Source organism: Sesamum indicum, linkage group LG2 (genome assembly GCF_000512975.1).
Source record: "Sesamum indicum cultivar Zhongzhi No. 13 linkage group LG2, S_indicum_v1.0, whole genome shotgun sequence".
NCBI classification, from domain to species: Eukaryota; Viridiplantae; Streptophyta; class Magnoliopsida; order Lamiales; family Pedaliaceae; genus Sesamum; species Sesamum indicum.
Window position 1 is genome coordinate 10,365,266 of NC_026146.1, and position 13,497 is coordinate 10,378,762.

General features: G+C 35.3%; 2 protein-coding genes across 2 annotated transcripts; one reads left to right on the top strand and one right to left on the bottom strand.

The window, feature by feature from the left end:
* On the top strand, positions 6,474–9,623 carry LOC105155712. The gene is given in 5 exon segments (XM_011071634.2): positions 6,474–6,827; positions 6,830–6,925; positions 7,087–7,184; positions 9,076–9,142; positions 9,225–9,623. Coding segments are annotated over 4 exon segments (381 nt in total). The 5' UTR covers positions 6,474–6,694; the 3' UTR covers positions 9,130–9,142; positions 9,225–9,623.
* Positions 10,561–12,843, bottom strand: LOC105155714 (transmembrane protein 230-like). The gene is made up of 2 exons (XM_011071635.2): positions 12,486–12,843; positions 10,561–11,024 (listed from the first exon to the last, which is right to left on the bottom strand). The coding sequence occupies exons 1-2, from the start codon at positions 12,673–12,675 to the stop codon at positions 10,903–10,905; spliced, it is 312 nt and encodes a 103-aa protein (XP_011069937.1). The 5' UTR covers positions 12,676–12,843; the 3' UTR covers positions 10,561–10,902.

Consider the following 13,497-nt stretch of genomic DNA (forward strand, 5'->3'; position numbering starts at 1 on the left):
CTTGATACCAGTATAAACTATCCCCCAAACTTAAATTCAAATGGAAAGTTCAATAATCCTTGATACGAGTATAAACTATCTAAAAAATTTCAAATGAAGACTCCTTGATATGAGTATAAACTATCTATAAATTCAAATTGAAGACTCCTTGATTACGAGTATAAACTATCTGCTAAATTCAAATAAAAACTCTGTGATATTAGTATAAATTATCTACAAATTCAAATTAAAGGCTCTTTGATACGAGTATAAACTATCTGTCAAATTCACATGAAGACTCCATAATATGAGTGTAAAATATCTACAAATTCAAATTAAAGGCTCCTTGATACGAGCATAAACTACCTACCACTTAAGAATGTTAGGAAGAGAGTACAGAATGCGTGTATAGACTTCCAACTTACGTTGTGAATTGGGTGTATTCAGACACTATTTGTGGGGGCGAACAATCAATGAGCAACAATTGGGAGAGAGTGCAGAAGCGTACACAGACTCCAACACCAGTTGAGCAACAGTTGGAAAGAGAGTGTAGAGAGGCACAAACTTCCAAAAATGGTTGAGCAACAGTCGAGAATAGAGTGCAGAGCTAGGCACAGACTTCCAACTTCAGTAGGCTACATTGTGGAAGAGAGTGTAGAAGAGTACATAGACTTCCAACATGAGCGACATTGGGAAGAGAGTGTGGAAGAGTACATAGACTTCCTACATGAGCGATATTAGGAAGAGAGTGTAGAAGAGTACACAAACTTTCAACTTGAGCCAATAATGCAAAATGCAGTGCATTGAGGCACTATTTTGGGAGAGCTACCCGCCACTTTGGTGAAGAGAGTGCAGAGAGAGGCACTGACTTTCGCTTTGAGTTTTCATGTTGAATTGAGTGCATTAGAGGCACTATATATTGTAGGGGAGAATACCACCGATTTGGGAAAAGGGTGTCGATAGAGTACATGGACTTCCACTTGTATTCAGATGATCACATCAGATGCAACAGAGGCATCGTTTGTGGGGGAGAAAATGTGTTGTGCCGAAGAGGCACTCACGGCCGAAGCTCTCGAAAGAGCAGGAGGTCGGTCTGGTGTCGCATGATACTAAGAGAGAGTTGGGCACCGCATACACCTCAATCCTTCGTGTATGTGTTGACGAGAACGTCAACAGATCGAGTGGGGGAGAATGTCACTGGTTGCTCCTTGGGCAAAATGGCCAGCAGTGATTTGCGGAGAATGTGCGGGCGGCTAGGGGATGCCGCCCAGCACGTAGGTGCGCAAAAGGCCTTCGAACAGAGACTCTTACCGATTTGGTACTGCAATACAGTTTATATGAAAACTTCCTTGATGTGTGGGGATGCTATCCATCAAGTATAAAGTCATTCCGAGGACGTTTGGGCAAGGAGATATAGGGGCGACGATCAGGCATCACCCTGCACGCGAACATGAGAGAAATGCATGAAACACATTGCTTTATCCTTTGAAATTTGCAAAATTGTTTCAATGGCGAGATCCTTGGAGTGTTGGGAGCACCTCCAAGATGTTCCAGAGTTATACTGTTCCGTTTATGTAGGAAACGACGACGATGTTCAGAGTCTGCCAGTGCAGTAGCGAGACTGTAGTTTCAGAGTATTGCACGGGCAATTCCTCAACGATAGATGATCGTATGGGGCTAAAACTATAGAGTTATGATATGGAAGTCATAACCTACGCTACGGTTCAAGCGGCACGTGATTTGGACGTTGGTTGAAGGAGATGCAAAAAAAGTGCGCCTCTGGCCATTTCAGTGTCTACTCTTAAAACAAAGAAAAACTTTTTTAAGCCTATTATAAGGGGGGCATGCAGTGGTGAGCTCCAGCCAGCCCTCCCCGTGCACGATGGCAGCGGCGGTAGACAACATCGGCATTAAATGAGCATCTCTTGGGGGCATATTGGGGACCTTCAAGAACCAATTCTAGGCATCTCAAAGGAGTGTTTAAAGTCCTCGAAAGGTATGGAAACCGAACGGGCAGCGTAGGGCCAGAATGGCCTGCGTTGGGTGCAAAAGTAGCTGAAAGGTTCCGTGTGACGAGCAAGGTTGCTCCCCAGGATTATCTGCATCCCTGAACCACTATCTCGCAGATCCCGCAAGTGCACCAGTTATTCTGGTTTCAAAAGTTGAAGGTAAGTATAATATTATTTAATAATTAAAATTTATTTTTTTTATCAAATAATTATATTTTTTTTAATTTATCAACTTTTCAGATGCCGTACTGGTGGGATTGCAACGATGAGAGCATGTTCAAACTCGTTAAGTCGTAGGTGGGGAAGTTCTTGTGGAAGCGGTTTGCTGACGCCCATAACTAGTTGGCTCGACCGTTGTGGCTGGCCGAGGAGATCTGGCGCCAGCTCCTAGAGTTCTGGTCGAACCTAGAATTTCAAGTAGAGTCGGCCAAAAATATGGTCAACCGGGGAGCAAACCCATAAACAGCTACGACCGTCTATCGCGGGGTCGTCATCCGTTGGGGCGCACAAGCAGAAGATGGTAAGTATTTTAACGCATATTTCTAATCAATTTTTGAATTGATTTTTGAATAGGAGACACAACTCGAACGTCCCGTTACTCAGATGGAGGTGTTCGAGAAGGTCTATAAAAAGAAAGAGGATGGCTAGTGGACCGGCCTGAGGGCGGAGGAGGTCGTGGTAAATAATTAAAAAAACTTACGTAATTCATTCTTTTAATTTTAATTTTTTTAATCTAATTATTTAACATGTTCGCAGGAGATATTCTTGAGGATGATGGAGGAACGCCAGAGATAGCACAACAACAATGAAGAGCATCCATTGTCATCTAAAGGCTCCGTGGCCTCGGACGAGGAGCAGGTTTGGATGTCAGCAACGGGCAGTCAGAAGAGGGGTCAAGTATCTAGTCTCGACTTCGAGGCCCACCACTCGATTGCTGGACCATCACAGGCCAGCCGTTCGACTGCTCCATCGCCCTCGCTACCACAATTGCAACCCCCAGCATGGATCATCCGGTATTGTCCCTTGAGTGCTACATCAGAAACATCCATCCCAATTGGTCCGATCATGTAGCGCCCTGGCCTCCAACTGATCCCCCGACATCTGACGGCTATGACGACGATGAAGACAAGCGGCCGTCGGGGATAATAATTTAGATTAGGATTTTTTTTTTGTATTTTATAAAAATACAAACTTATAATAATATTTTTATATTTGTAATTAAATTATTATTTTTTGTTATATTATGTGTTTTTTATATAAATTCATTTAGTTAATTTTACAAAAATAAATATTAAAATATATTAAATAAAATAAATATTAAAATATATTAAATAAATAATAATTTTTGTAACTGCATTTGTAAACCAATACACCAAAAATATATAAACTCGTCAGGTCATTACAAAGACTATGTCAAAAATAATTATCAATTTTGAAATGAGTCGTTCAAAAAACTGCTATAAGAGCAGTGGAAAAGGCAGTTACAAAAACAGTGACAATATAATTCAACACCGTTACAAAGTGTACTACAAAAACCATTCTAAATATCAAGTAAAATCATACCTAAATGTGCTACAAAAGCCGTTACAATAACAATTAAATCAAATTCAACAAAGTCGTTACAAAAGCAGTTCCAAATTTATTTTTACCCACGTCACCAGGTTTATAGGCCGCTCCAAACACCATTACAAATTGTAACGACTTTGTGTAAAGCCGTTATAAATAGTTTGTAACACCTCATTTAGCCGTGGTAGGCTTATCCATTACAAAAGTCATTAAAAATTATTAAAAAAGCCATTACAATAAAATATTTTTTTTGTAGTATCATTGCAATATAAGACTCATGTTCAAATGCACCAGGGGGCAATGCAACTTTTTAAATTTTACAAGGGTTATGTGTTTTTATTTTATTTTTTTTATCACAAAGGCTTATTTAAATATTTTAGGTATTACATGGGGTAATATGAATTTTATCCTATTAAAATGTCTACAAAAAAGTCAAATTTTTATGAAAAGTTTATAGCTTCAAAGGAATCATTTTAGCTAAGTTGAAGTTCACAATTTGAAAGTTTAAAACTAGTGATTCCTTAGCTGAATGGTAAGATTGAGGTCTTATAATAAAAAAAATTATGATTTAAGTTTAATGAATATCGGTATTTAGTCTATTTTTAATAATAATTTTTAAATTTATAAATTAATTTAAAAATATTAGTATATCGCATGTTAATAATAATATGTCAATTAATTTAAAATTATCAATATATTTTTAAAAAAATGGAAATCTAAACAAGAAAGGGAAGCCCAAAAGTTACTTTAATTCTTTTGACAAAAAAGTGGGATAATAATGTGAAGAGAAAATTGGCCATCTCAACGCCCTTTCTTTCCTCTGAAGCGAATCAAAGTAAGAAAATCAAAACGTACATCTTTCCCTTTCCCTTCAACCCTTTTTTTCTTTCTCTCTCTTCTTCATTAGGGTAAATTGCATACCACCCCTTCTGTTTTAATGAAATAGCATGAAGTTCCCATATGTTAATTCAATAAGCAAAAAAATCCCTGTATTTTAAAACATACAGCAAAAAATCCCCTTTCCGTTAAAAACAAACGGAGAGTAGATTACACTCGCATTTTGTGTTAGTAGGCTTTATTTTTTGCCTTTTTGAATATTAATTTAGGTATATAAATGTCTTTTTGCTCATTTCTTTCATATCTAAATATATTTTAAATTAATTTTATTTATATATATTATTATATATTTAATTAATTTTAAATTATTTATTGAGTTCAAATATATTACAATAAATTATATTTATTATGAAATATATTAATTTTTAAAAAAATATATATACACCTTTTAGAAATATAAATTTTATTTACATAAACTATCTATACATTTTTTGAAAATTACGCATAAAAATCTCAAAAAATGTCAACATCATTACACAAATTATCTTTTTTCTTTTGCTGTCAGGGATGATTTCTGTAATTACATAAAAAATAAGAGTGATTTGTATAAATAAACCATAGATGAGAGGGTACAAATATAATTATTTTATAAAATATTATGAATATGAGATGCACTTCCCTAGTTAAGATTATAATTGTTTGAAATTTTCGTCCTTAATTTTGGGATAGCAAATAATTTACAACTGAAGACAATAATTTAATATATCACATCTAATTCAATTTTTTGCCGGAAATTGCATTTTCCCCTTAAAGTTAGCACACCATATCCATGTTCTGATAAAGATATAATTTTGTCCTTACTATGAAATGTAGGATTGTGATTTTTCTTTTGGGTAAATTGCACAACACCTCCTGTGTTTTGGTAAAATTGCTTGAAATTCCGCTATGTTAATTTAATAGGTAAAAAACTCTTTTGTGTTTTATAAAATACAACAAAAAATCTCATCTTCCTTAAAAAAAAAATGAAGAGTGGCTCACCTTTTTGAGGATTACTTTAAATATATAAATGTCCATTTTCCCCCTTTCTTTCATATCTAAATACATTTTAAATTGATTTAAATTATTTATTGAGTTCAAATATATTACAATAAATTATATTTATTATGAAATATATTAATTTAAATATAAAAACAACTATATAGTATATAAACTTTTTAAAAATTAAAACTTTTAATTTAAAAAATACAATACAAATTTAATATTCTAAAATTATCTTTAAATTAAGAACTCATATGAAATATTATTTAAATATAAAAACACCTAAACAGTATATAAATTTTTTTAAAAATTAAAATTTTAAATTTAGCACGATACAAATATAATATACTAAAATTATTTTAAATTAAAAACTCATATAAAATCTAAAAATCATTTATAATAATTATATATTATTAACTAAATTAAATTATTATTAATTAAAATATATTTCAACAAATTTTGTATTTTTATAAAATATATCTAATTAAATAACAAAATACCAATAAATTATATTAATTATTTTAAATTATATTATTTACTATAAATATTATTTAAAATCTTTTTTATTCTTAAAAATAATTTTTTTCTCCTTCTCCATCATCGACCACGGCTTAGTAAGGGGGCGACGTCACCTTGAATTTGGCCGCCGCCCCTTCCAAAAGGAGGGTTATGCGAGGTCGCCCACTTTTTGTAGTCGTTCGACGCCACCTATTATATATAATTGTAATATATATACATTATAGTGTACATGTAATTATATATAAATAAAATATATATATTTTAAATTATATTAATTTCTTTTACTATTCAAAATAGTATTATTTAGATATGATGAATCAAATAATTATATGAAATTAGAATAATTTTATTTTAATAATTTGCAGGAAAAAACAAAGAATAAAGAGAAATGAGAATGATAGCGAGACAAAGATCGACGCGAACATGGGGTAGTGTGCTTCCCCACGTGGAATTCCCAAAAACACCCCTCCTATTCTCTGACAATTACCTTCCAAGTACTGACCTCACTCCTTCTAACACTCCCAAAACCCTCTCTCCACTCTCACTCTTGCACTTCTTCACTTCTAATACGCACACACAACACACACTAGAGAAAAGGCAGAACCTTCTTCCAATCTAGTCGAAAGAACCCTCGTTTGAGTTCTCTGGTGGTCTCGAACGCAGAAGAAATAGGGGGGAGGAAGAATTTTGCTCCATTTTCCTTCTTTGAGGTTCTTTTCTTTTCTTCTTTTTTTTGTTGAGGAAAAATGCCAATCAAGAGTGAATCAGGGACGCCTCCGCCGAGGATCGGGAAGATCGGACCTTACACCGTGTTTGTGACGCCTCCGGCGACGCCAAGTCCCAGTCCCAGCCCCAAGCCCGAATCTCCTAGGACACCGGTTCCCCTCCCCCAGTTATGGCCCCGCCCGCGCAGTTCTACAAAGAGAAGCCTTCTTCTTTTGCCTTCTTCTGGAACACGGTTGCCAAGGTTCAGAATGGTATCGTTTCGCCACTCCCTTTTCCTTATTATTTCTATTAAATGCTGAAATCTTGGAAAATTCAGCAAGTTGATATTTTGTTTTTTGATTAAAACTAAATGTGGTTGAGAGAGGGAAGAATTTGAGTTTTTATAGTTTATCTTATTTAAATTCCTTTCCAGCGCACGCGAGTTTGGACGAGCATGTGGCACATTGGTTTGGCTTGAATCAATCAAAATATCAGTGGGCATTGGATGATTACTATGAGAGCAATGGAAAGGTAAGTTTTCTGCTTTACATTGAGCCGATTGATTTTAGCTGTTGCTGCATTTTTAAGGTTCCCAAAATCAAAACTTTCCCTTTTCTTTTCTTTGGACGTTTTTGGATTTAATTGCAATTGGATTTCGGTATGTCCTTTGGCAATCTCTTCACAATTGTCTGAGTATGGTTTACCTCTGGACGGACAAGTATTGAACACAGAATAGACAGGCTATCCACGCATTTGTTTGTTCGGAAGGATTAATCCAGGTTGTTATGTGAGACGATAAAAAAATCACTTACACTTATACTAACTTGAGATATGGACTCCCGCAGTTTGGTTGGACGAAAGGGATTTGCTGTTTTCATGAGGAGCATTTTGCTGCACTAAAGGAGTGAAAATTGTTTAGTTTTCCACTTCATTTATAGCAAATCAGAAAACAAGAAACATAGTTTAGCAAAGGAGTGAAGATTTTCGTTACAAGCTGATGGTATAGAAGGTCGAATGGAGCTTTGTTATAGGATGAAAAGAAAGACCATGAGGGCCTTGTGATAGGATGTAAACAATGACCTCATAGATGCATGCATCTGATTCACATAACCTAATAGACGCATTTCTGGACTATCTGGAGAGAGAAACGGTTTTCTCCATGCCACACACTGTGCACAAACCAGGGGTTGCAGATTTGACATGTGTCTACCAAATTTTGTGCAGCCTTGGGTAGATGTTGGTACATGTTGCCACTTTTTGAATTTTTTTAATTAATCACCCATTTCCGTTTTTTGGGAAAAAAAAAATATCAACATTATGCCATGCCCAACTCTTGGTGCACAGATTTGAATATGGCAGCATGTATGCACTCTGGTGCATGGTTGATTTGAGAAAGACTATGAAAATAAATCTCAGATAAGGAAGATTGATTAAAATGTGAGTAAACCGTGCAATAAAAAATAATTAAAAATGAGGGAATACTTATGAAGATCTTTAAAAGCTCCGATTGATATATATTAAAATCTGCAGACTTGATGTTGTCTACCAGGTGCAAAATCGAGAAAAGAACTACTTGTACCATTTTTCGGCATGACTTGTCTTGAGATGAAATATTGTCTCATAAGTTTAATTATCTGACAAAACTTGGTGTGTGATATTGGAGCAAAGTAAGAACCAATAAAAAATGTTCCAAGTCATAGCTCTAGCATGACCAGATATGTGTATGTAATACATTACGTGCAACTCCTGGTTACATGGTGTTCCCGGTAAAAGGTGGGATATTTTTTAACGAATAAGTGTAGTGGGTTCCCATGTAATCAACTAGGCTATTCATTAGCAAGCACTTGCCTTGTGTTCCCATTTGGTCTTATTTCCAAAGTTTGCTTATGACAAGGTTGTTTCATGGAAGGCTCCTTAAGCCTATTGATGAGAACAAAGCTACAGTGCAGGCAATAGATTGCCAACATGAGCAGTCAGATTGAAGGAAGTGAAATTTTAACAGATTATAGGTATTGGGATGGCCTAACAATTATATGTAGTGCTTTGAATGGGATTAAGCTCTGTTTGTGTAGTTGTCCAAATGCCATAGTGGTTCATTAACTTTCTGTATGGGGATTTTAAGAAAGAAACTACAGAGAAAATACATCCCCCATACTTCTTTAAGGAAATTGACTACCCATTAAAGGCCACTCTGCATGAAGTTAGTCATCCAAGTCAAATGAAAATGGGAAGGATGTGAAACGGTAGGCATAGTGTGTGCTGATTTAAGCTGAGAAAGTGTCATAGTGAACAGCACGATTGATGTGCTCATCACGAGGATAAACTACAAGTTCAAATTTTATAAATTCTGTGCCTTGTCATCTTTGCCTTTTAACTCCAAATGCCTTTCAAATAACTTGATCAAATTTCTGATCAACTGCAGAATCAGACAGAGGCAAAACCACAGGTTAAACCCAGCAAAATACAGAATGTGTAACATTTATGAGCAGGTAAGAGATTCGTCATTGCTCTTTTAAACTTTGCCATTTGTTTCTTTTAAGTTTTAGTAAAGTTGGACTCACCGTTTTGCAGATTTTACTTCATGGAGGATAACTGCAGAAAGTCTTTTCTGGTATTCCCTCCTAAATCTTGAAATATCAAACGACAGAATGTCATACAGTTCCAAGGGAAATTACTCCTCGTGTTATATAGTCTACATTTTCCTGCTGTTCTGATGATATCGTATCTAACCCATTGAACGATATCGTGTAGCCCCTCTAATCTCCTCCTCTTTTTCACCAGTTTAGCTTTTTGTTAATATCTGCAGCTGAGCAAACTTTAAAGAGCTGCACCCTGCATCTTTGGACGATTCAAATGCTATTTTCATGTCTGTACTAATATTTGATGTAAGATTAACAATATTTTGCAATATGTAATTCCTGATGTGATATCAAGTGCCTATTCTTTTGCCGTCCTAAATGGCATGCCTAACACGTTTTATTACTGAGGAAAATCTTTTCTTCGTTAAACTTGTGAACATCTATTCTAAATGTTAGCATCATCTTAATTCCATACAGCCCCAAGTTATTAGATCAGATTTGCTTTATTTCCTTAGCACAAATTTTCGGAGGACCCACACACTAATTATATTAATGGTGTATGAGTGGGTACAAAATTCTTGTACACAAAATTGACCTTTCTCTAGATGCCCAGGCTTGATCTGGATTGTTCGCTTAGAACATAGGAAATTTTTTACTTAAATCAGACTACATTAACAATGAGCATTTGTGTTGACATGGTATGGTTCTCATCGTTTGATATGGAATACTTGCATGTTTATTTCCCACATTATCCATGTGTGATTTTGCGGTTTTCCCCATGTATATGAAAATTAATATTTTTCCATTTACTTGTATTATAATGTTTTCTTAAGTAATAAGAGAATGAAACAAGCAGCAATATCCTTCTAGAAAGAACATCCATCAAAAGAAAAATCAGGAAAAAGAATCCCGCTATAAAGAACAAAAGATCTTCTTCTATGCAAAGATAGAAATAGCTAACTAATCAGCTACTAGGGAAATTGAAGACCATATACTAATAGAAGAATCCAGAAATGGTAGAGGGCCTTTGAGCTGAATTAAGAATTGTAACCTCAAACTTGACTTTGTCAAAAAATATGAATACCAGGTCACTTGAGCCGAGGAAAAGGTTGACTGGTAAGAAAGATTAGCTTGCAAGAAACATCATCGTCCTTGACATAATTAGAGTTTACTTTGAAGATTAAACGTGCATTGGTGATCGTAATTATGACAAGAAAAATCTAATGAACAGAATCATTAGGCAACAAGAAAGAGATGGCAACAACTCCCTTCTCCGCCTCTTACCATTATTCAAGATTCAAAAGAAGCCTAGTGTAGAAACTCCTTAATTGTAGTCAACAACTCAGTCTCATAGATGGAAACTACAGCAAGTGTTTCACTCATGAGATCAGGAGTCTAGAGATGAAGCAAATCTTATTACCAACAAAGTTCTAACTCCGACATCTGGAACATACGAGTACACAGCTCAAATGTTAAATGACATTCAATTTAATCTGTCTGTCTGCAGAGGAAGAAATTGAATTCGTGTGGAAATAGTCTTGTGATTTACAGTCACATTGCTACCAGCATTAGATAACAGCAAAGAAACCAAAAATGGAAGAGAAGAGTGAAGTAATGGCCGAGAGGGGAGAGAGATCTGTACATAGCTTGGAGTCACCAAACACACATATCTAGACAGGAGGTATGTTGGCGAAGGAGAAACCTTTATACCCCTTGTATGCATAGTAGGCGATCCGCGTGTAGTAGAATCCAGGAAGGAATAGCAGACCACCCAGTATAGCAAAAAAGGTCCCTGCAATACAGCATTGCATCAAAACGAATTAATAACGCCGGAAGCAGCTATGTTGTTAGAAGAGAATTAGTAAACAATACTAGACCTCTCCAACTAGAAAAAGTTAATTGCAGAATTTGTGCAGATGAAACAATGATGTAGAGGACGCCTCTTTGTGATCAGCCAGGAATTCTCAATTCAAGTGGCAAAGATGACAAAGTGACAGACGAAAGGTGAAATAGATAAATGACATAAGTTCCAGTTGCCGAAAGAAATACATAAAACATGAAATATACTGCTCGATGGCTGGGCCAAAGCTACTCAGTAGGACATATCAGAGTGTTTGGCAAAACCTCCCTCCTCAACCAACACAACATAAGCTAACAAATAGAATATATTCAATATCATAGTAACAGAAAGAAGACAGCAAAGCAACTTCAGCACTGGCCAGCGGCTACTATCCATTGACTGATGAATGGTAGTAGATGCAATATTTGTTAAATAACTAGATAACATAATCAAGATACCTGAATGCACTGTATTTGACGTAAATCATTCTAATGTTGTTGTTGAATGTATGCTCCAAGGAACAAATATGCAAATTTTTCACTTTTTGTCTTATTTATTACAAGATAACTTCATAGATTAAGTTAACTTAGATCAACATCATATATTGTACCATCAATATGTCCATATAAACCTTACTATAAGCTATCCATTCAGTTTTACAGAGCTGCGTCTCCCCTATTTAATCACCTCATTTTCTCCTTATCTCCTTCCAAGTCGCTAAAAATTAGTGACAACCTACCCTCGACATACTTCAAGAACAAGTGGGCTGGCCAACAAATGACCAAATCATTACAGTGAAGTCTAAGTCTTAAGGTCAGAAATTGGGAACATAATCTATGTTCAGTCCCCATCATATTACATTGTATAAATAAACTTTGATTCAGCAATCAAAAGCTGATCTTTCTCCTATTTTGTCAGGTTACTCTGAAATATTCTAAAGTTACACATTTTAATTAATGAGCTTTTTACATTAAAGAGCAACATAAATGAATGTAATACATAAGCTCAAACATTAATTATGTCGAAGACATACACTGTGATTTATGCTAGTTCTTGCTTACTAGTATACTTTATTCACTACGAACTTCTGTGAAATATAGCCAAGAATTTGCTACAGTAATCATCAATTTCAGACTGTGGGGAGAAAACAAAAGGGCTTAAACAGATTTTCTCAACTACAAAAAAACTTCTTGTATTACTAATTAAACGCCCCAAAAATCACAATTAATAACTAATAATACTAACAAATCAATAGTGCCTCCACACCACCACCACAAAGACCACAATACAGACCCTCCAAGGAACACAGACCAGCTCAAAATCTCCAACCCCCCACCAATAATAGGGCAGCGAGGGAGAAGGAAACGAACAAGTCGGTGGAGGGAAAGACAGGAAATTTGGAGAAAAGAATACCGTGAGCGCGGTCGCCGCCGACTTGATTGATGGCCATGATGATGCCGAAGACGATTCCGAGGACGCCAAAGACAAGGAGAGCTACGGCGAGGGCGATCTCCTTGATGGGGGGCTTGTTGTTGACGCTATAAGAGGTTTCCATCATTATATCCTCGTCCGTAATCGAGAAAGCATGATCCACATACGCCATTGCTTTCTTCTACAGATTTTCCTGATGGGTTTTTCTTCTTTTTCCTTCAAATAGAGGATCTTTGTTCTACAGCAGAAAGATTGGGTGGGAAATGGAAAAGAGAGAGAAAGAGAGAGAGATGGTATGCTTGAGGGAAGAAGGGACTGCGAAAAATGGCTGCTTTATTTCGACATTACTGAAGAAACAAGAAAATAATAACAGTGGCAATACCGTGGACGATACGCTGCACCTGCACCCGCACCCGCACCCGCACCCGCACCCGCCCCAACTCAAGAAATGGAATTTTCTGAATTTCTTTCTTGGACTTTGACAATTTTTATTTTTATTTTTAGGAGAAAATACACAAAAAAAAAGAAAAATTAGAAAGATATGTATATGTATATATACTTAGTTTTGAAGAATGGTCTAATTGTTAGGGTGTAAAATGAGTCGAGCCGATTTTTAAACTAACGTGCATATACTGATATAAAATTAAAGTTTTTTGAGTTGGAGTTAGAGCGAGTTGAGCTTCTATTACTTTAAGAGTTGGGTTTGAATCAAAACATACAATTTTAAAAATTTATAATTCAGTCGTATATTCTTTATTTTTATCTTTTAACTTATATATTATTAATATCATTTTGATTTTGATAAATGTTAATATAATAGTAGTGGTAAGAATAATAATGATAATAATATTAACAATTCCATGATTTTAATTTTTATTTAGAATAAATTATAACGGGCTCTTTTGAGATTTGTCATAATTGTAATTACACAGTTGTTGTTTAAAAAATTATAAATACCCTCATGAAATTAATCCTACTCTTACAAATACCTCTT